Source organism: Coturnix japonica, chromosome 11, assembly GCF_054131305.1.
Source record: "Coturnix japonica strain WE chromosome 11, WE-NBRP24, whole genome shotgun sequence".
NCBI lineage: Eukaryota > Metazoa > Chordata > Aves > Galliformes > Phasianidae > Coturnix > Coturnix japonica.
Window position 1 is genome coordinate 12,969,634 of NC_140673.1, and position 21,947 is coordinate 12,991,580.

Below are 21,947 nucleotides of genomic sequence, written 5' to 3' on the forward strand. Positions count from 1 at the left end.
GACACTCCATGCTTAGAGACTGTAAGATGCAATTTTACACTGCTTTGAGTACAAGTACCTTTTGAGCTGTCATGCAGAAATGGTTTCTCATACTTGAAAATGGGGTTTTTCCTTTCATCTTTCAGGGATGTGTGCCTGTCACTCTCCATTGCCATCAATACATGGAACTGTGATTGTACTTGGGGCAGGAGACACTGCTTTTGACTGTGCAACATCTGCTTTACGCTGTGGAGCTCGTCGTGTGTTTGTGGTCTTCAGAAAGGGCTTCACTAATATCAGGGCTGTCCCAGAAGAGGTAAAATTGGGGAGAAAAGAAAGAAAAAAAGAAAAAGAAAAAAAAAAGCATTTATAAGGAATAATGGTTATTTCTGTAGAGCCTGAAGGTGTTGTTGGTACTTAAAAGACATCTACTCAAATATTTGTTTTTAAAAATGCTCTTAAAGTGTATAAAATTTTATTTAAGCTCTAAACTTCATTTGCTGTATTCTCTGGAGAAGACATTTCCCTGTTGTACCCTGTAAAGACAGAGAGATGCCCTTGCATAAAAAGGGTAAAATTTCCTGTAAAGTAGAAATCTGTAGAGTTTTGAACATCTTGGAGGCACTTCAGAGATCCATGAGGCATTTGAGCATTATAGGTAATTCTTCAGGTCCAAGGATTATATTTTATGGCTGCTGCCTAGTGAATCTCAGTGATCTTCACATAGCTTTGGGAGTCCCTAAATTCTTGGAAGGAAATTATGATGATTTTTGTTTGAATCACTGCCAGTGGCAATAGAGGGATGACATTAATCACAGATTTTAGTGTTCTGATTTTTAGTTTGACTTTGCACTTTGGCGTTTATCGGGACATCTGCAAATTCTGAAACTTTCTAAACCTCCTCAATTTATTCCTACTACAACATTTATTTATTTTTTCTGGTTATATTTTCTTATTTTGGTGCTTCTTCCATTATTATTTTTTTGGTCCATCTTTCATACTTTTGAAAGATTTTAGCTATTAGTACATCAATTACATCTTTATAAAGGGATTTATGGGAATTTGATCATCTCTTTTCAAGAAGATGGGCATCTCAGAGATCTATACAAGGTGGGCGAAAGTGGAAGAAACAAAGAACAGGTGATCTGAAGCATAAATTCTGTTTCAGTTGCACTTAAAATAAGACATCTAAACACCATGAAATTACTGAAGTAATTGTAGCAAAGATTCATGCTATTCAAATTCTTCTTCATTAAGAATCAGCTAAACTCTAAATCCAAATCTTTGTTAGCAGCTTAGGTCAATTCCTAAAAGTTATCAGTGCTTATGTTATATCATCATACAGGAGTTTTGAAAAACAGAAATTAAATATAGATTTGGCTAGTGGCCATGCTAGAATGACATCAGGCTGAAAATTTTGTAAGATATTACGTGTAAAAGATATTAAATTTACATTATTTGTCTGGTAAAGACAGACAATAGAATACTGAAGTCTCTACAGAGGCATGCTGTTAGACTTTGGTATTTTTACCACATCAGAGAATATTAAGTCTTGTCTGTCACACTGTTATTTGCACATGGTATTTGGCATTTGATAATAAACGCAATCATAGAAAACATAAATTGGATCAAGTGCTTAATTAATATTATGCCTGTTAAAGCACAGACAATTGCAAAAGGTAGCTCTTCTGCCCTCAAAGAAATTTTTCAAAGTGACAAGGAAGAATAAGATAATCAGAAAATCACAGAATTGAAGGGGTTGGAAGGGACTTCACGAGATCATCAAGTCCAACTACCATGCTAAAGTAGTTACTCTACAGTACAGCACACAGCTAGGCATCCAGGCAGGTCTTAAATATCTCTAAGGAGACTTCACAACCTGTCTGGGTAGGTTGTTCCAGTGCTCTGTCATCTGAACTGTAAAGAAGTTCTTCTGCATATTTGTGTAGAATTTCCTATGTTCCAGTTTTTGGTCATTACTGCTTATTCTATCACTGTACACCACTGAAAAGAATTTGGCCTCATCCAATCACTTTCCATGCTTTAGTTATTTATAAACATTGATAATATCCCCTCAGCGTTCTCTTCTCTAGGCTTAATAGATCCAGGTCTCTTAGCCTTTCCTCTAATGGGAGATGCTCCGGGCTCTTTACCATCTTTGTCACCTTCTGTTGGACTCTTTCTAGGAGATCCCTGTCTTTTTTGAACTGAGGAGCCAGAGTCGGATGCAGTACTCCAGATGTGAACTCACCAGGGCAGGGTAGAAGGGAAGGATCAACTCCCTCAACCTATTAGCCATGCTCCTTCAAATGCACCCCATGATACCACTGGCCTTCATGGCAACAAGGACATGTTCCCGGCTCATGGCCAGTCTATTTTCCAACAGAACCCTTAGGTTATTCTCAACAGAGCTCATCTTTTAGCTCACCAGTACTGATGCATGTAGTTATTCCTCCTTTTTATTATCCTTTACCTCCTTTGGCAGATTAAATATCAAGTGGGCCTTAACCTTCCTCATATAATCCCTGCAGGCTCTGACTATATTCCTATATTCTTCCCAAGTAGGCAAGCTCTGTTCCCACAGTTCTTGGACCTTCTTCCCTTTGAGTTCATCAGTGAGCTCCTTGTTCATCCATGCAGGTCTCCTGCCACCTTTCTTTAATTTCTTATCTTAGGGATGTACTGATCTTAAGTTTAGAAGAAACAGTGTTTGAGCGTTGAACAATTCTCATGGGCTCCCTCTCCTTCCAATGCTCTATCCCATGAGATGCCTCTAAGTAGATCCTTGAAGAGGTTAAAATTGGCTCTTTTGAAGTCCAGCAATCCTACTTGTAGCTTTGCTTCTTCAGTGTAAGATCCTGAACTCCACCATCTCAGAATTGCTGCATCCTAAGCTGCCTTCAGTTCTTACACCCTTAACGAGCCCTCTGTTCTTAGTAAGAACAAGGTCTGGCAGCACACTTCTCCTTGTCAGCTCCTCCACGACCTGCATTAGAAAGTTATTTTCAACACATTGCAGGAATCTCCTGGACCACGCATGCCTGGCCATGCTTCTAATCCAGCAAATATCAGGATGATTGAAATCCCCATAGGTACCAGTACAACTTCCAGCTGTTTGTAGAAGACCTCATCAGCTTCTTCCTTCTGATTGGGTGGTCTGTAGTGCACACCCACGACAGTGTCACTGGTATTAGCTTGCCCCTTACTTCTCACCCACAACCTCTCCACATGATTCTCTTCCACACCCAGGTGGGGCTTGGTACATTCTAGCTCTTCTGTCACATAAAGAGCAATTCCAGCACCTCACCTCACCAGCATGTCTTTCCTAAAAAGGACGTAAATGTGTCAGAAAAACATTTGCATTGCAAATCTAACAAGTGCCACTGTCTAGAAACTGATTGATTGAGTAGCACTGCCGGCTCAGAAATCAGTATTAAGATGCCTATCAGTATAACATACTCAGTGCCTTCTGCTAAAGAAGAACGTGTGGTAACATCTTGAGTGAACTTTTCATAAAACTTATCATGTTTGTTTATTTATTTCATTACTTCTACTCTACAGATGGAACTTGCAAAAGAAGAGAGGTGTGAATTTCTGCCTTTTCTCTCCCCTCGGAAAGTTGTACTTAGAAGTGGACATATTGTTGCAATGGAGTTTGTTAGAACTGAACAGGGCAGTGATGGAAACTGGAAAGAAGATGAGGATCAGGTTGTTCGTCTGAAAGCTGACGTGGTGATCAGTGCATTTGGCTCAGTTTTGAGTGATGCTAAAGGTAATCCTGGGTAATGCATTTCATGGATACCAGCTGTCATTTTAGCTGCGGCCATTTTGTGTCCTTTGGCAGTTTTGTGAAATAAGACTTCTGGAGATTACAATGCTTGTTACTCAGTCCTTTCCACAGTATTTGGTTTGCCCTTTAATTATACTTCTTAGGACAAAACTAAGAGTATGATTAACAAGCAGTTTTCTACATGTTACTGTCTAGAGCAGGAACCCAGATTAGAGGTACAATTGCTCAGTATATATCTTGCTTTTCTCTCAGTGCAAAAGGGATAACTAAGAATACTCCTGGGGATTTCTCTTGGGCTCATTAATTAACCTTAGAGAAACTCATAATACTACTACTTTAGACTGAACTGATCAGATCTCTGAAACCTTTTTTACCTATTGAATTAAGAAAGAATTAAGACAGATTTGCTATTCTGGTTTAACCAACTTTGGGTATCACTCACTTCTTATATGTACCCAAGAGGACTGTGGCTTCTCTCATACATGCAGGATTTGTTAAATTGTTCTGTGCTTTTCTCAGCATGTCTCGTTGTTTACTTGTTCTTTACAAACTTTGGTCTTAAAAAGAAAGGGAAAAGAAAAGAAATGAAAAGGAAAAGTGTGTATTTAGTTCCATAATAAGTATAAAGAAATTCGGATGTAGATGGCATTTCAGTGTCTCAGATGCAAAAGAGCAGAAGAAAATGAGTTCAACTAAGAGCATGAGAACTGAGCAAAGTTCAGACTGTTCTCTGACACTAGGTTAAAGAGCTCAGATACACTGTATCAAAGGTGACTTGAAAGTTCAAAACATATGAACAATTCTGGAATGTTTTGTTGTTGATAATTTAAAAAAATCCTGTTTTGAGTCTTTTGGAAGGATTTCTAGAGCCTCATAATAAATCAAGTATTAATCTATGCAAGCAGTTTGTTTCGTTGTGATTCATACAACTTGTGATAAATGAGTGATTCTGTTTGCTCTCACATTGCAAACTGCTTTGTCTAAAAGGGTGGATTTTATTGTGCTGCTTTGCCATGATACTGTGCTAGTTTTGTATTTTCTGCTGTGCGTTTGCCCTGTAGATGACGTGTTGTGATGTTTTAAAATATGAATACAAAATGTGAGGGGAAAAAAAAAACAGAAATCTGATCATGAAAGAAGAGAATCATTCATTGCCCTTGAGGGGAGCAACACTCATCAATTTCACAATGCATTTTTGGTGAAACTGCTATTAAAATAGAAATCAAATTATAAAGAAAGAGGCAAGAAATACCAGCATTTGTTTTGCACCTTTTAAAAGTGAGAGGGCCAAGACTGGAGGGAATAAAGAACTTATTCTGAGCACATCATTCCAGTTGCTTTTAGACCTTTGTTTTTAGCCTAAGACAGTCTAACGAAAGTTGAATGTACTTTTCACCACTGAGCTGAATTCTAACTAAACCTTGAGACATACACAACAAAAAGGAACAACAAAACATATTAAAAAAAACAACCCTGGATACCTTATATTCTTAATGTTTTTCCAAAAGTTGTCACATTTTTGTATTTTGTATTTTTGTATTCAAGAGATGGAAATATTCAGATTTCTCCAACAAGAGTTTGAGAAGAATACACCAGATCTACTTGAAACTGGACTAGGCCCTGAGCAACCCATTCTGGCTTTAAATTTGATCTAACTTTGAAGAAAGGTTTGGACTAGGTGATCTCCAGAGGGCCTTTACAGTCCGAATTTTTCCATGTCTAGGTGACTTGCATGCATGTTGAATAAGGATGTTATTTGTTGCACATGCAGAGTTCTGCCAGTGATCTAATTTATCAGGCATCTCTAAAAATAATGAATGCTGATATAGGTGGTATAGAATTGGTATGGATTAAGCTAGAAGGATTTGTCTATTTCTTATTAATAATGTTGTTACTGATGTAAGAATAAAGAAAATGCTATGAGAACCAAAGGGAATGAAATGAGACAGTCTCAGTTCAGTGAAGTATAGGATATTCTTGATATACCTGTTTTGCTTAACACAATACAAATGCATGGGTGCTGCTGGACTCAGTAGAAACAGTCCATAGGTTAGAAAGCTTTTTCTGGTCTATTATCCTTATCAAGCTCTTTCACATTCACTGGCAGAGTAACTATTACATTTCCACCAGAGATTCCCTGCACTTGTAGTAGATGTTTAGTCTTAAATATATATATATGTTTATATATAAATATATATAATTATAAATATATATATTTATATATGCTAATTGTGTTTTTAAAAAACAGTTCAATAAATATTCATCTTCCCATTGGAAATCGTATAAATGCATCATTCATTAAAAAGAAATCAGTTGTAAATCCATTTTATGCTCATGAAGTTGCTAATAGACAAAGTGGGAGTGTTGCCCTCTTGGCTTTTATAAGATCATTGGTACTTTACTGAAACCAGTTTAAGAAAAAGTAGTTTAAATCAATCTACTACAGTTGGAGTAAAAATAAGGTTTTACTTTGTTGTGAAAAGATTTTGCAAGCACAAGCTGCTTTTATTTTATTTTAAATTCTTGTGTAGATTACTGAACTCTTCAACCGTCATAACTGATTAGCATAAACCAACAGATGAAGGAAAATTTTGTACCCTTTCTGATGTTCCAGCTTTTTTGCTTGCTTTATTATTTTGGAGAACTGCAATGTATTACTAAAATATCTCTGGTACCATTCTAGATTGCAGCTAATCAGCGTATACACATGTAATGCTAATTATGTCCTAGTAGTGCATGCAGCCTCAACATGCTATTCAAAACAGATCCAGTTGGTTTTAAAGTCTAAACTCTGAATACTTTTTTTGTTGGTTTTTCTTCTGATAAGCAAAAGGGAACAACATTTTGGGATTGCAAAATTTTACACAGGAACAAATGTCTTTGTTCTGATATATTCTTGTATGCTTTTGTGAAGAAGCTGGACCTTATGTGGAGAACCATGACAGTTTTGTGGAAAATAGTACACTTGGTCAGAATGCACTCCAAAATGGAATGCAGAAGTGTGTTTTGTAGAGACTGGTGGCATACATTCACTACAACATTCTGTTCAGCAAGCTAGTAAGAGATAGAAGATAGCTGGCAGCAGACTTTTGGTAGGAACCTCTCCCAGTACACCTGGGGCCCAGCTTTAACTGGTTAAAGCACTTTTATTCCTGTTTCACTACATTAGTGGGGCAGAGGTGGTGGAAAAGCATGATTGTGTGCCTTCCTTTGTCTTCTGGGCCTCCAGACTGGGCAGCATAAGCAGTTAATGAGACTGTTGGTGTGTATGATGGTTATAGTTTTACATTTGAGATTAAGGAAGATACAGTATATTTGTATTTTTCTGAAGTAGTGCTTCTATTCACTGTAAAGGAAGCCTGTAAGATGGATATCAAAAATAACATTAATGAGCTACTAAAGCTAAAATTACAGGAACTTATGAAATTGGTTAAACATAAAAACCATTAAACTGTTTATTGAAGCTTCACAGATATACTGCAGCTAATGAGCATTTCTGCTATTTAAATAAGCCCAAATTGAACACACATTACATGGATACATAATTAGTCATGGCAGTCAAACACACACAGATTCACTTTTAAAGCTTTATTTGAGGAATCTTTTCCATTTGATTTGTTTTGTTAATTAAAATATTTTTTCTGTATTCACTTACATTTTAATATTGTTTTTGCAAGCACAATAATTTGCTGCTGCTTTTCCATTTGTGTTTATTTGCTCTGTGAATATAGCAAATGGAGAATATCTATTCAGAACTGTCCTTTTGTTTGGTATTATTTGTGTTAGCATCATTTGACAGCATTAGAATAATTCAACTGTATGTTATTTTTCATCCAGAAAGTTCCTTTCAAATTATAGATGAGGGATGCTCTGAAAGTAATGCCTCTTACATTGCTGTGTTTGCCAACGATATCACAGGCTGATTTTGGTAGTATGTCAGCAAAGGCTGAACCTTCCAAAAATATTCCATCATACTTTGTTGCTGTGTGACAGATGCCAGTAGAGGGGCACTCTGACAAAGTGGCATCTGACATGGTGCGTATGGAGTAAAGGTGTGTCATTGAATTCTTCCACGCAAAACTAATGGCACCCACTGATATTTGTTGATACTTGCTGTGCATTTATGGAGACAAAAAAGTAGATGTGAGCACACTGAGGAGGTGGTGGGTCACCTCCACTGGTGCAGATTTTTATGAGCGGAGAATTCAGGCGCTTCTTCATGGCTGGCAAAAATGCACAGCTAATGGCGCTGACTGTGTTGAAAAATGGTGTTCTGTAGCTGAGAGTTTTCTCTATCAATTACTATCTTATAGCTCTTTGTACCTGTTGTCTTTTCCATGGAAATAAATGGCATTTGTTACATTCGGGGCAACTTATGTATAATATCAGGATACAAAGGAGATATAAAGGAGAAGGCAGTAGAGGCCCAAGATTGCACTCCAAATTTTGAAGAAAGAGGAAAATAAATACAAAATGGCTGCATTAGTTTGGAATTTTAAAGAATGTGAGATTGCAGGCATTGGAAAGACACTCCTCTCATTATTTTGTCCCAAACAGAGCACCAACAAAAACAGAAAGCAAATTATTTGCTTGTTGTTCCATGGCAAACAGCAGCTCAGGAAACTGATAGCCAAGTTCATCTTAAAAGACCAGGTTTTGGCTCCTAGATTCTTTCTCACACCTCACAGAGGCAAAGCAAAAACCTCCACTTGGGAAGACCAGTGTTCTTCCTTCTTGCAGGTAGTGTAGTAAGTAGTTCCTTCAATTGCTCCAGATATTAGATATAAGTTGTAAGGGTATTAGGAACTCATATAAGATGCCTTTGAATCATGTCCTTATTTTTACTTAATCTAAATCTTGGAGATTATAAGAAAAACAGAAGGAAATAGCTGCTGGATACCATGTCAACCATACCACAAGGGAACTGTGCTTTCTCAGTTTTTAAAACACTGAATCAGGCAGACAAATCCTCAGTCCCCAGGGGAAGTTGTTTCAAGCAGATGCACGTTGGGCTTTTTGGCACTCAAAAAGCTTTTGATATAATTATGGCCATACAGTTATTTTAGCACAGAACAATCCAAAGATGAATTTGAGAAAAGCAGCAGATCTGGGATAGCTGAAATAATACCTATTTCCCCCCCACAATTAAAAGATAGTAGTCATAACTTTTAGTTGTACATAATTTCCTGTGGAAAATCTATGTGTGCAGCAGTGTGTTGCCCTCTAATACACATACTGTGGTTCAATATTATCTCAGTGGAAAAAAAAACAAAAGTCATCTATCCTAACCCCAGTACCAAACCCTGCAGTGGCAAGTTTTCTACTATGATGTTTTTTTTCTTCTGAACATGTCTTTACAAGTCTGTATGTATTTGACTTGTGAGAACTGTCTAGATCACATGCTGAGATGGCACCACTGCACCCAGTAAGTTATCTTATGTATGGCAAAGATGATTGAAAGTTGTCTTGATGTACAGTCTGAGACATAAAGAGGAAGTTAACATGTTGATTTATAAATATTACTGAAGTATAATAAAACTACTATCAGCAACTACAGACACTTTCCTTGAACAAAGAAACAAGAACAACAAAAAAGAAAAGCCAACCCAACAAACTGCTGTTTCCAGACTGAAAATTCTCTCCCTCTGAAGGTTCTGTTTGGAATGACCTTTCAATAATTTAAGTATTTTTAAAGAAAACAATTTCATAACTTTTTGATTCTGCTACTAGGCAAATATTATTCTCGCCGAGTTAAGCCAAAACTCTGTGTAGGATAGGAGGGTTTGTGCAAGCAGTATGTCTTGAATATAGATTAAATATTTCTGCTTTCAGCTTAAAATAGTGATTCTGCTTTCTGAAACAGATGCAAAAACAAAACAAATGAAAAAACAACACAAAAACCTCCAAAACTTTGGATTTCAGTCCTATGACCATTCGTGTTTGCCAAGGGTAAGCATAGGTGGGATAAGCAGATTTAAATGTTTGCATCATGCTTTTGATTTTATTATTTTACCCTTTATTATTTTGCTCTGCTCTTTGAAATACGTTTGTGATATTTGATTTGGTGGTGAAGGGAGATGCAGAGCCCGGGAAGAAAATTCCATCATGACATTGTGTGAGAAAGATGTCTTTGCAGGTTGTTGTACACCTGTCTGTGCTCTGGGCTAGTAGTGTGAATTTGCCCTTGTGTTGGTGTAGCAGAAATATTCTTGTTTTAAGCTAGCAGGTTTCTCTTTTACATATATGACAGCGCAAGTACATCAGTTTAATTGACCTTGGCAATCTGCATCTGCTAGCGGTATGTCCCTAAGGGGCGGCACAATTTTAAGCTGCATTTTATTGCAAAATCTTCGGTTCCTGAGATGTAAAGCCACATAAAAATAACTCACTTTGATATATGGCATCAACGTCTGCTGAAAATATTTATTGAAAGTGTGATTCTCTTCATGAAGCTATTCTGAAGTGTCTCAGTGATAAGGAAATGATGTTAGAAGTTGCATAATCAAAATCATGTTAAGAAAGAAAGATTATTTTTAAGGTCATTTATTTGTGGTCATTGTCATTTGTCTAATTGTTTATTTTTCTGATTTTTTAGTTGTTACATCTACGTTGTTTTTAAAGACAGTGTTAGGTCACACACAGAATGCCTATATATACTGTTTACTGGCTTTAAAAAAGTAAGGTATCTTAATGAATGATCTAAATATTCAGAAATTGCAGTGAAAAATATAAGAAAGATAATCTTTGTGTAAACATTTCATTTTTATTGTATAGAAACACTCTATATATGTATGTGCTTCAAAATGAACCTTAATTTCAGAATGTTGTGAGCTTAAATATCAATGTGGTATGTTTTCTATTTTACTCTGATGTATCTTTTCCAGAAAAGAAAATGCTTTGAATCAGTACATTTTTTCAAAACCAAAGCTGTCAAAGGATAACATTTCCTGGTATGGAAAATGTTGCATCTAAAAGTTTTCTATCAGGTTTGATAATGACCTGTGGAAAAGTAGCAGAATATCATTTCTGTTGTGAACATTACATTTTGAATGAATTTCTAGAAACCATAAATGTTCTTCTTTGGCTTTAAACCTCAAAAATCATATGTGGTATATGAAGTTGCACAGGAGTGAATATGTTAGGTTTTCAGGTGGAAAGCATGTTGATGTGGAAAGTACAGTACAAAGCTAAGGGTAGAAGGGGAAAAAAAAAACAAAAAACAACATTTTTTTTCCCTTTATTAATAGTGTTTTCAGAAGTATTAGATTATTTTTTTTCCTGGGGTGTGATTATTCATATTTATACTAGCGTGAAAGTCTTTGTCAGTTGTAGCTTCTGGGGTACATTGTTTCTTTTCAGGGAGAGAGCAAAAGAACACTAAAAGCAATTATTTCTTGTAGTCAGTCACTTCTTGAAACTCTTGTCTACTTGTATTTTGTAGACACATCTGGTTTTGCAGACACAGAGGAAGCAGCCAGTTACTGATGCTACCAAAGGACTGTTCCATATAATAAATGATATTCTTCTGAGCTGTGTTACTGACTATGTACATCTACTACCTCAAAATAAATGCTTCTGTATAGAAAACAATTTTTCAGTTCTGTAATAAACTCACATTTAATTAAGTGAAAAAATTAGACCTTGGAAGAGCTTTCCTAATTGTTATCAGAACATATTTGAGAGATTTTGGCAACGTTCTTTTTCTTTCTTCTGTTAACATATTTGTCCTTCACTTTAATTGCAGTCAGAGAGGCCATGGCACCTATCAAGTTTAACAGATGGGGTCTTCCTGAAGTAGATCCAGAAACTATGCAAACGAGTGAACCCTGGGTTTTTGCAGGTGGTGATATCAGTGGTCATGCTAACACTACAGTGGAATCAGTAAATGATGGAAAACAAGCCTCTTGGTACATGCACAGATACATACAGGTAACTATTTATTTATTTTAGATTAAACATGCAGGTTTTGAATCTAGATTATTTGGTGATTTGTACATTACATACTCATTCAACTTGGATCACATACTTGATTTTGAGGAGTTATATTGTCTTAACATTGAAATCTAAGAAACTATTTCTGACCTCCAGCTGTGAATTCCAGTCAAGGAAAATACACAGGGCAAGTAGAAGTCCTGGTTAGTAACTGGTGAAAAGGAAGCAAGTCCATTGTTATTAAAAAAGTAAAATATGGCAATACTGCATGAAGTAAAAAATAATAGTGCCACAGCTGATATATGGGAAAAGGCATTTTTAGTATTTTTAGAGTACAAGTGTATTAACAGCTTACAGAGAACTCACATGATCTACATGAGAACCAGAGTTGGCTTTGCTGAGGCTGTTCAAATGGAAACACAGGACAAAACAGTCATTGAATGCAAAGAGGAAAATGATGCAAAAGAGAATTTACCTTAGTAATGGAAATATAAGGGGTACAGACTTGAAAAGCTTAGTAATTGCATGCTCCGTTTGGTGCTCTTTCCGAGTCTCTGAGCATTTCTGCTAGCCCTGCCTTTTCTAGTTGAGGAGAGAACACTAAGTGTAGAGGAACTGTCAGAGGCAAGATATAGCCCATGTACAGACAGACAGACGACAAAGACAGTGTTCATTGTGCAAGGAATGTTTTAGAAGTACGATACATGATTCATTTTTTCCACCAAAAGAGATTTGAACAACTGAAGTTGGGACTGTAACAGCTCGATGTCTTTCTCCCCCATCCATCTGCTCAAAGCCTCTCTGATTGCATGTTTGTGCAATTTCATGTTGTTGGGGTCTGATTTCACTTCCTAAAAATACTTCAACTGAAAACTTGTTGTTAGTATCTGTGCATTTTTTTATTTTTTTTTTTTCCCACTTGATCTAAAGCACTATTTGTGTCCTGGCTTCTTCAACCCTTTGAAAATGCTGAGTGTGAAACATCTTTAAACCCCAACCTACTTGCCTAATTTCTCTGTACTCAGTGAATTTGGGTAACTGTGATACTCGGAGATCTACGTTTTGTCTCCTTCCTCTTTAACCCTTAAAAATACAACTATCACTTGAAACCCCTTATTTTTCATGTTGCTTTCTCCTCAAAGCCTTTCTTATAAATCCGTGGCACTTTTTTTCTTTTCCCTTGGAATGCACTGAATGCTTTGCAAGAAATCTGAATAGTCTAGTTTAAGAATTAGAATTTTAAAGCAAGCAGGTTTGTGATATTAGAGAATTTCCGTTACCCTTTGCAGGTTTCAAGGCAGCTTATTCGACCTTACAGTCTCACCAGGAAGCTAATGGGAAATCCTTACAGCAATCTTCACAGGAAAGTTTCCAAATGTCAAGTGTCACCTTTCCAGCTGTTAGATGAATGGGTAGCCCAGGGGCATTTATTTGGATGTGCAGCCCTTGTAAAATCTGGTTGCTGTGGTGGAGTGCACTGTAATTTGGCAATTTACTTTACCAGTTCTTGGACCTGATAGGTATGGAGGAGGGTTTGTATTTTAAAGAAGTTGTTTATGAGAAGATGATGTTATCCCCATGTTTATAGAGGTAGATAATGTATGTGGGCGCATACCTTTGTGTGTATTGTGTGTTCATTACATTGTCCCATATTCAGAAAAATTTCCATGTTACATAAAGAAAAACCTTTTTAAAGTACCTTATTTTATCTTTAATTTGAGATTCTTAAGATAAACAATCTTTGTGTGAACTGAGTGTCTGAATTATGACAGATTTTAAACACATTGTTATCATCTATTCATTTGCATTTTAGTTATAGAAATAGGTAGCCATTTCCAAAACCATCAGAACTCTCAGTAATTAAATCTATAAATAATGCTGTCAGTGTTTAGTAATGTAGAAATATTTCATAAAACGTATCTACCAACTCAAGGCAAACCCCCCACCACCCCAGCTCCCTGCAGAAAATCCTGTTTGAACGGTGTGCTCCTGCTATTCCAACCTACTCCAGACAAAAGGCTAAACAAACAGATGGGCTTGCTATGTGCCCTGAAACTCCAATCATTTCAATCTCTGGCATATGATCAAGTGAAGCATGAGATCTAGACTCAAGAACTCTCCAGTAGAAATGCCTTATGTTCAAAACCAGGAATTATTTACAGAAGCTTCTGGGCTGCTCTTTCTCTGGAAACATTCCATCATTAGTTGCCTAGATGTCTCCTGCCTCTTAATGTTTTCTGCCCACTCTGCTAAGCATGGGTTAATTTCAGAAATTGTTGCCTGCAGCTCTGTGATGGCTTAGTTTCTATAAACATGACCAGTCAAAGTCTAACCAGAGGCAGATGAAGTAGAACCTGTTTGAAAATGCAGGCTCCTTGAAACAATTCTCTACAGGTCAGTAGAGGTCCAAACACAACCATCTCAATTAATGTAACTATGCACTACTCCCATTTTTCCAGGATTTAAACATTTTTGTTACTCCATGAATAATGTAAAAATGTATTTAAATTAGTCTTGGTGATGTCATGGTTTTGCATGGTAGATTCTTACTAAGTATCTTACTAGACTACTGCAGGTAGATTTTCGGTTAACCCGTGAAACTGAATTTGGGAATTTAATTTGGGGATTACAGTGGCCCTTGCTTTTGTCCAAAGGTAATTTTGTAATAGTGGGCAGAACAATATAGGCTGCTATTCTCTTCTGTGCCCCAGTTAGCATCCGTTTCTTCCATTTCTTCTTGGTCAGTGAAAGGGATTTATTACTTACTATTACATAATAGCTATAGTCAGGATAGTTTACAATTATTGTAGGACTAATTTCTGATTTTCTATGCCTGCTTTGAAATCAACAGCTCTCCCATCACAGTTCTTGCACTGTTTTCTTTCTTGATCAGGAAGGTGTAGACTTCAGCCTACTGATGTCTACAGATACTCTATACTCTTCCTCCATTCATACACCTACCTGAGAAGCGTTTTCCTATCAATAGGCTGTCAATATGACATCTTATTCTCACTAAAGTCCTTCTAACAAAGTGATTTTTCCTCTCTTTCTCACAATCAGCCTTTTTATTTTACTTTTTAAAATTTAAATATCTTTGTTTATTTGTTTGATATTTTTATTGACCCAGTGTGACCAGTGCCTTTCATATTTCTAGACTGGCATGTACACTGTGCACTTAAAGAACAGAGGACCAGGTCCTTTCTGATATTAATTGTACTTCAGTGAGGTGAAGTATGAATTTGGAACACATCTCTGTGCAACTCTGAACCAGCACTGTGTATTTATTATTATATTTCTTTGTCTATGCTATTGAAAATATAAATCTGAAGAGTATAGTTGTTGATTCTTTTCTGAAGGTTGACCCTTCTCATATATTTCTCAGGCATGCAAAAAAGTACTTTATTTCATAATTGATACCAAAGATGGGTGTTTCCCAGGAAACTTGTCTTTGAAGCTGTTAATTATGCTGTCTGCTTCTATTCATGAGAACTGATGGAAAAAAGATGAATGTCCCTGCTCTTGTAAAATGCCATGTAAAACACTAGCGTGGAGACAAGTAGAAAACATTTTCAAAAAGTTGGATGCAGTGCATGTGCAGAGAACCTGATGTTTTAACTGCACACTATTTACTAAGAAATATGTCTGTTCCAGAAAGAGAAAGTATGGGAGAAGCATTAGAAAATCCCTGACTGGACAGAGCACTCAGCAGCTGGCTCAGGTGACCCTGCTTTGAGCAAGGATGGTGGACTAGGTCATCTCCAGGCATCCTTCCAATCATTCTGTAATTCTGTGTGAAATAAAAAAGATATTGAATAAAGCCAAGGTGTAGAAAACAAAGTTACATAACAGATAATTGGAAAAGTGTAGAAGGCATACAAGTAAGGGAGGATAGCTCTGTTTCAAGATCAGACTTAAGAAGAGAGAGAAAGCAGAACTGAGATGAAGCTATTCAGGAAAACTTCCAAGCAGTAGGATTTGTACAGAAGACTCTATGAAAAATAACAGTAATACAACTACTCACTTTCATAGTCTGTCTTTGTTAAAGGCACAGAAATGGAGTTAGACCATATCACTGTGGTTAAGAATTTTCTCTGTCTAAAGAAAATGAATGTCACAAATTCTATCAGGTTTAATGCTTAGTCCCTGTCTCAGCCCTGCACTACAGGCTGTACTGCTTTTGCCTCTGGGCATATCCTGGTTAGAGCAGGGCAGGGACACTTCCCACTGTGTGCTGGGGATTTTTCACCACACTCTCGCAGTGTCCAAAAAATTGCCATGACTGAAACAATAAAATAAGTACCTGCAATATTGTTAGCTTTGCGGGTTGGCATCAAATTAGAGGAAGAGTGAGCCATACTCTTTGTCCTCTGCTTTTAAAAATCAAGGGAAGAGTTATTATAAATAAACTCTTGCCTGCGGGCTTTCTTTTCCTATTTGTTTTGCGTTGTCAGGGAAATCCTTCATTATAAAGATTATTTTGTTTTCAGGAACCTATAAAACATTATAGTTTGCCAAAAGTTTTGCTTTGTAGAAAACAACACATCAGGGCTTAGTAAATTTATTTCTTTTATAAGCACTGTGCTGAGAGGAAAAAACAGCAAAAATAAATAGAGCCAAAAGTAAAGTGATAGGATGGAGGAAGATAAATCTGCAGGGATATAAAGCTACTGGCTACTGAACCTCCAGCTGAATCCTGCCTATGTTTGTTTCTGAAAACCTGATTTCATCCATAAATATCTATTTTTTTCTTTCTTCTCCTGTTATGCTACCTGGACAAACCCAGGCCACCCAAACAGGAACAAATGGTTAGGCACATTTTGAGGTCTTTTAGTCGTCCTTGATGAAATTGGTGATGGTTTTGCTCTTCATGAGGATAGTTAAGTGGGAAGAATCTGCCTGTTTGAAATGTTTGGGCAAATGACTTGTGACCAATGTACAAGCAGGAGGGAAGGCCTATTTTTGTGAGGCTGTATTAAATCATCTCAAGTAAATATTTCTCTGCATTTTTTTTTTAAATGTTTTTTTTTTTATTTTTTATTTTTTTTAATTTATTTTATTTTTTAAATGTTTGTTTATTTATATGTTTATTGAATTGTATTTGTTTTATCTCAGGATGCTCGTTTTCGGTCACTAGTGAAGATTCAATTTCATGTAACGCTCTTTTTAGCTTTAGAGATTATATTGTCCTGCTTAGGAAAAGAAACAGTACAATGTAACTTACGCTGCAGCACTTCAACTGTCTATCTGTGTATCTCTCTATAGCAATCGATATTTATAGTTATATGATGAGGGAGTAATTCATGAATCATCCACCGAAATATAACCACAGAGAATGTTTGAACAATTCTGGATACAAATAATAATGATAATAAATTAACAAATGACTGCCTTCAAAATGGAAAATTAGGTTTATTGCTCAAATGTGCACATACAGGGGAGTTGACCAAAAGCTTTTCCATGAGCCTCTTAGCTGTCATTCTGCCAGATTCAAATTCACTGTTCAGTGTAAGGGTTCAATATATTGATGTTGGTTTCAGCAGGTATTGCAACTTGCGGATACATAAGAGAAAAAAAGAGTTACTATTTAAAAAATGCTCCAATATCTGTCTTGTGATCCAGGAGAATCATAAAGTAACTACTGCTGCTTGGGAGTAGTGGTCATGGTACTGAAGGGAGTGGGGCCAGTACCAAGTGTGGTAAGGTTATGCAAAAAAATAGCTTTTTTGCAAAATGGCCACCAGTTGGGACACATGCACACACCAATTTAGGCTAGAGTAATTTCACTACTTTCCATAGTGGCTTTTAATGCCATTGGAAAGTTTGGCCCACAGATGTGTACTCTCTGTCTAACAAAATATAAGGTCAGAATCTGAGACAACAATCCAGGCATTACTGAGGCAAAACCAATGAATTAACTCTCAGGGTTGGTATCAGTCTGATAAACAAAAGATGCTAAAACAAAAATCAAGCAAAACAAAGGAATGAACCTTATTCTCTTCATACTCCTTACTTTCTGTGCCTGACAAGGGGTAAATAAGTAACAAAAAGAAAAAAACAAAACAAAACAAAAAACCCATAAAACAGAGGTAGCAATTCTTAAGTAGTTGCAGTTTTTCACTGTTACAGAAAACACTGTAACAAATGTTGTTACACTGTTTGTTACTTTTTTCTTCACTGATTTTGTCGTGAGATTCCCTAGAAATAGGCTGTGTGGGAATCTTCTGCCGATAAAAAAATACCTGTGTCATTTTGTTGCAGTTGTATCAACTCCAACTTCTAAGTGAGTAAAGATTTTAATTCTGCCTCCCGCAGCCTGATTAAGATTCTGTTCAGCATCAGTACACGGAAGATTCTCTCTGTACAATTTTTGCAATATTAAGTGCAACATTTACATTGAAAGCATTCCACTTCAACTCTCCAGAGAAAATGCCACCTTTAAAACTGAAAACAAAAGTGACTCTGGTGTCACAGGCATAAAGTGTATGTTATTCTTTGATCTCAAATCAGAGTCTAATTTTTATCACTCTTGAAGTATGCATGTTTGGTAGTAGATTTGCATATATTGATGTGTATCCCAAGGCATAGATTAAATAAAATCTTTAAAAGGGGCTGGAGGAAAGTGCATGAACTCCAAGTATGCTGAGTGTGGGTGACAGCCTGCAAAGTGATCTTGCCTGTGGATTCTTTCCCTTATTTTCCACAAATCTGTACATAGGATAGAATATTCTGAGTTGGAAGAGATCCCCAAGGTCCATTGAATCCAACTCCCAACTCCATAAAGGACCATGCAAAATTCAAACCATATGTCTGAGTGCATTGTCCAAATGCTTTTTGAACTCCAGCAGCTTGGTGTTGTGATGACTGCTCTTGGAACCTGTTCCATGCCCACCGCCCTCTAGTGCAGAACCTTTTCCTAATACCCCGTTTTCATAGGTCACCACCTGGGAAGAACACTAGGAAGGCCTATCCTATATGTGTTTGGGTCTTTTTGTTTGTTTGCTTGTTTGTTTTCTAATCCTCACCATTATTGACTATGTAGGGATCAGAACTGGCTATTCAGGATGGTGAAAAAAAATAAATAAATCTACAATCTGTTGGATTGAGCAGGCTGGAAGTGGCAGATCTGAAATAACTTTTTCATTATTATGGTTGTGTTATTTTCATATGACATGATATTTCAGCATAAGGGCTATTTGGACAGAAGATGTTCCACATGCAATTGATTAGTATATTTTGCTGATTTGCAATCCTGAACATAAAATAGAATAATTGAAATTTGCTTATTATCTATGAATGATGATGATGATGGTTTTTAACTCCTATCAAGGCTAACAGTAAATTATATAAAAATTAATCAGCAAAAATTACTGTGATTTTAATTATTATTATTATTATTTTTCAGTCCTTATATGGTGCCACAGTTTCTACTACTCCAGAACTGCCACTGTTCTATACTCCTGTAGATTTAGTAGACATCAGTGTATTAATGGCTGGGTTGAAGTTTCCAAATCCTTTTGGCATTGCCAGTGCAACTCCTGCTACTAGTTCTTCAATGATTCGAAGAGCTTTTGAAGCTGGATGGGGCTTTGCTGTCACTAAAACATTCTCCCTGGACAAGGTAAGAATATAATTCAAGTTATATTTAGCACATAACTTTTTTGTATTTTTGAAACAAGTCTAAATCTTTTGGATGTCTCATAGTCTAGGCTGGAAGTTAGGATAAGTAGGGAAACAGTGCATCATGTAAGACGAATTATCTTGATGGTTCCTGACAGTGCAATGTAATGATAAAATTTCTGTTTGTGATTTGTTTTTCAGGTGTTTTCTTGTTGTTTTTTTTTTCTTAGTGTTTTTGTTTGTTTGTTTTTGCTATTAAAATATGCGTGTTCTTCCCTTTTATTCAACAATGAATTAAAAAAAACAGTTTTAATATTATTAACAGTACCGGTACTGTCATAAATGTTACAGAGAAATTGTTTTTTGTGAGGGATCAGAATTCAGAGGGAGTGAATGACAGCTTTATCAATGAACTCCTGAAAGGCTGCTTCTTTGCCAAGGACTGCCAAGATAAGCCATTGAAACTGTTTTCGAATTGCAGTTTAATAATGCAGGCATGAGCTTGGGCTGAGTGGATGAGGAAGATGGAGGCAACGGAAAACAAGCCTATGGAGAGGCAGGTAGTTCTGCTGGTGGTTTGTAGCACAGAGACAAAGCTTCATTAAAATGTAGTGGAAGAGCAAGGAGTTAGAATAAATTCTTGAAGACTTTGGCTCTGTGTGGCACCTAAAATAAATTCTCAAAGTATTTTGTGTTAACTTGAAGTGGGTAAAGGTTTATTTGATCTACGATTTGATTTTCCAGTGGGTTTTCTGTTACAATATTCAAAATAGCAAAGTGAGATTCGGAGCAAGAAGTTTAGACAGTGAATGAAAAGGAACATTTTGAGAAATGTATTGCAGAAGAAAGAAATGAAATTTTGACTGGGGCATAGACACAGTTTGGCTGATGTTGGGAGGAAGAATATTAAAGTCTGAGTAATGGTGTGAATGGTGGTAATGCGTTGTCAATTAGTGACAAAGGGTGTCATGGAGTGAAGACAGCTTTTGAGATGCATTTGGAAGGAAGAGACTTTTATTCTTTGTTCAGAGATGAGATATAAAAGAGGACTGGTGGATGGAGACCTTAGCAAGAGAGAAAAGGTACATTTTTTGCTCTGCTACCTCAGCAGGTAGCCTTCCAACATGAGGAAATTATAAGGATAAAGAACTGTGTTACTAGAGCATACTGTAAAAGATGTTAGAGTGGATTCTTCTCACACTAGAAGTATTCCAAGGAAGTCAGTGCTCCTCTAGATTGCAATGGAGATTTGAGTCTGCTTCACAAGATTTCTTATTAAAACACTTTACAGGGCGTAAATGCCATTCAAGTATGCTTATAACTGACTTATGTGCATAACATACTGTCAGCTGTAATTATTCAGTGCCTAGGCTGAAGGTAACTTATAGCAAGTCCTGAGATTCATATATTAACCAGTGTTATTGCTGCTACACTTGCAGTTCTCCCAGACTACACATTGATTGCTGGGTATTTTGAGAGCTAAACATACTGTCTGGTTACAGATTTGAGTAGTAATTCAGAAGGAAAGACATGCTTATTGTAGAAAGTTGTAGTCCAGAAACAGCAGACTCTCTGAATCCTTTCAAAATCAGTGGTTGAAATATGTTCCCCTGGATGCCATGCTCAGGAGGTATCATTCCTATGGAGATCTTTCATGTGATATGATGCCTTGAATTGTATGTTGCAGTGTGCAGTAGTACTGTCCCACACAAGTACTAACAAGTTTTTCCACCATTGTAGTCTTCCCAGTAGTCTTCCTACAGCAATAAAGCCTTAGTATTTGTAATGATTTGAGATGCTTGGCTGGAAGGTGCTGAAGACATGAAACTGCTTGGTTTATAATAGCATCGTGAAAAATAATGCTACAAAAATAAATATTTCAAATGAGAAAAAAGAATGCACAGTGAGATACAGCAGTTATTCTTTGAACAACAAATACTACACAAAGACTGCTCTGTTGACTTAATGCTGAAACAATTAATTGTAATAGATTTTTGATTAATGTAAGCCTGCATAATGTGCTTTTTTGAAAAACAAACAACCAAAAATCAAACAGTTTCTGCTTGCATATACACAAATCCTATGTGTTGTTTAGCAGGGAGCAGTATGCTCTCATGGGCTGCAGTACCTGTGGAAGTAGAGATTTCTGATTTAACTGTTCTTCCAAGCTAGTAAAAGCTGACTGTGTAGAAGGGCCAGGAGCAAAGGTTCCCCAATCTTAAGAAGAGTTTCTGGGGGAAAGGCAGCTTTCTTGACAGGTTTTGTCAGCCAAAGCTTTTCTATGTCAGTCTTGACTGTATGTGGTACAATCAGGATTCTGTATTTATCCCCGTTATCTCTTTTTTTAATATGTCCTGGCTAGGTTTAACTGCTTGCTTGTGCAATAGTGGGAGTTTAGAAGCAGTAGAAACACTCCCTCTTCTAGGAGTTGCTGCTGAATTCACTACCATGTTCAGTCACTGATAGGGAAACCAGTGACTTCCCTATTGAGTACCTGTGTCCTTTGGCACTTTAGCAAAAGTGGTTGATGCGACGTAAATTTGAAAGACATTTAACTAATGAAAAGCATATACAGCCATAACACGTGCATTAAGTACAGTGTGATGGAATAAAATCAGAAAGAAAGGCA

At 36.6% G+C, this 21,947-nt stretch overlaps 1 protein-coding gene across 1 annotated transcript in view; it reads left to right on the plus strand.

Annotated features, from left to right (window-relative positions):
* DPYD (dihydropyrimidine dehydrogenase) overlaps nt 1–21,947 on the plus strand; it is a 308,967-nt gene that overhangs the window by 137,245 nt on the left and 149,775 nt on the right. The window contains exons 10-13 of the mRNA XM_015870373.3: nt 126–295; nt 3,541–3,751; nt 11,514–11,698; nt 19,104–19,319. Coding sequence (XP_015725859.1) covers nt 126–295; nt 3,541–3,751; nt 11,514–11,698; nt 19,104–19,319 — 782 coding nt within the window. The remainder of the gene's footprint in view (nt 1–125; nt 296–3,540; nt 3,752–11,513; nt 11,699–19,103; nt 19,320–21,947) is intronic.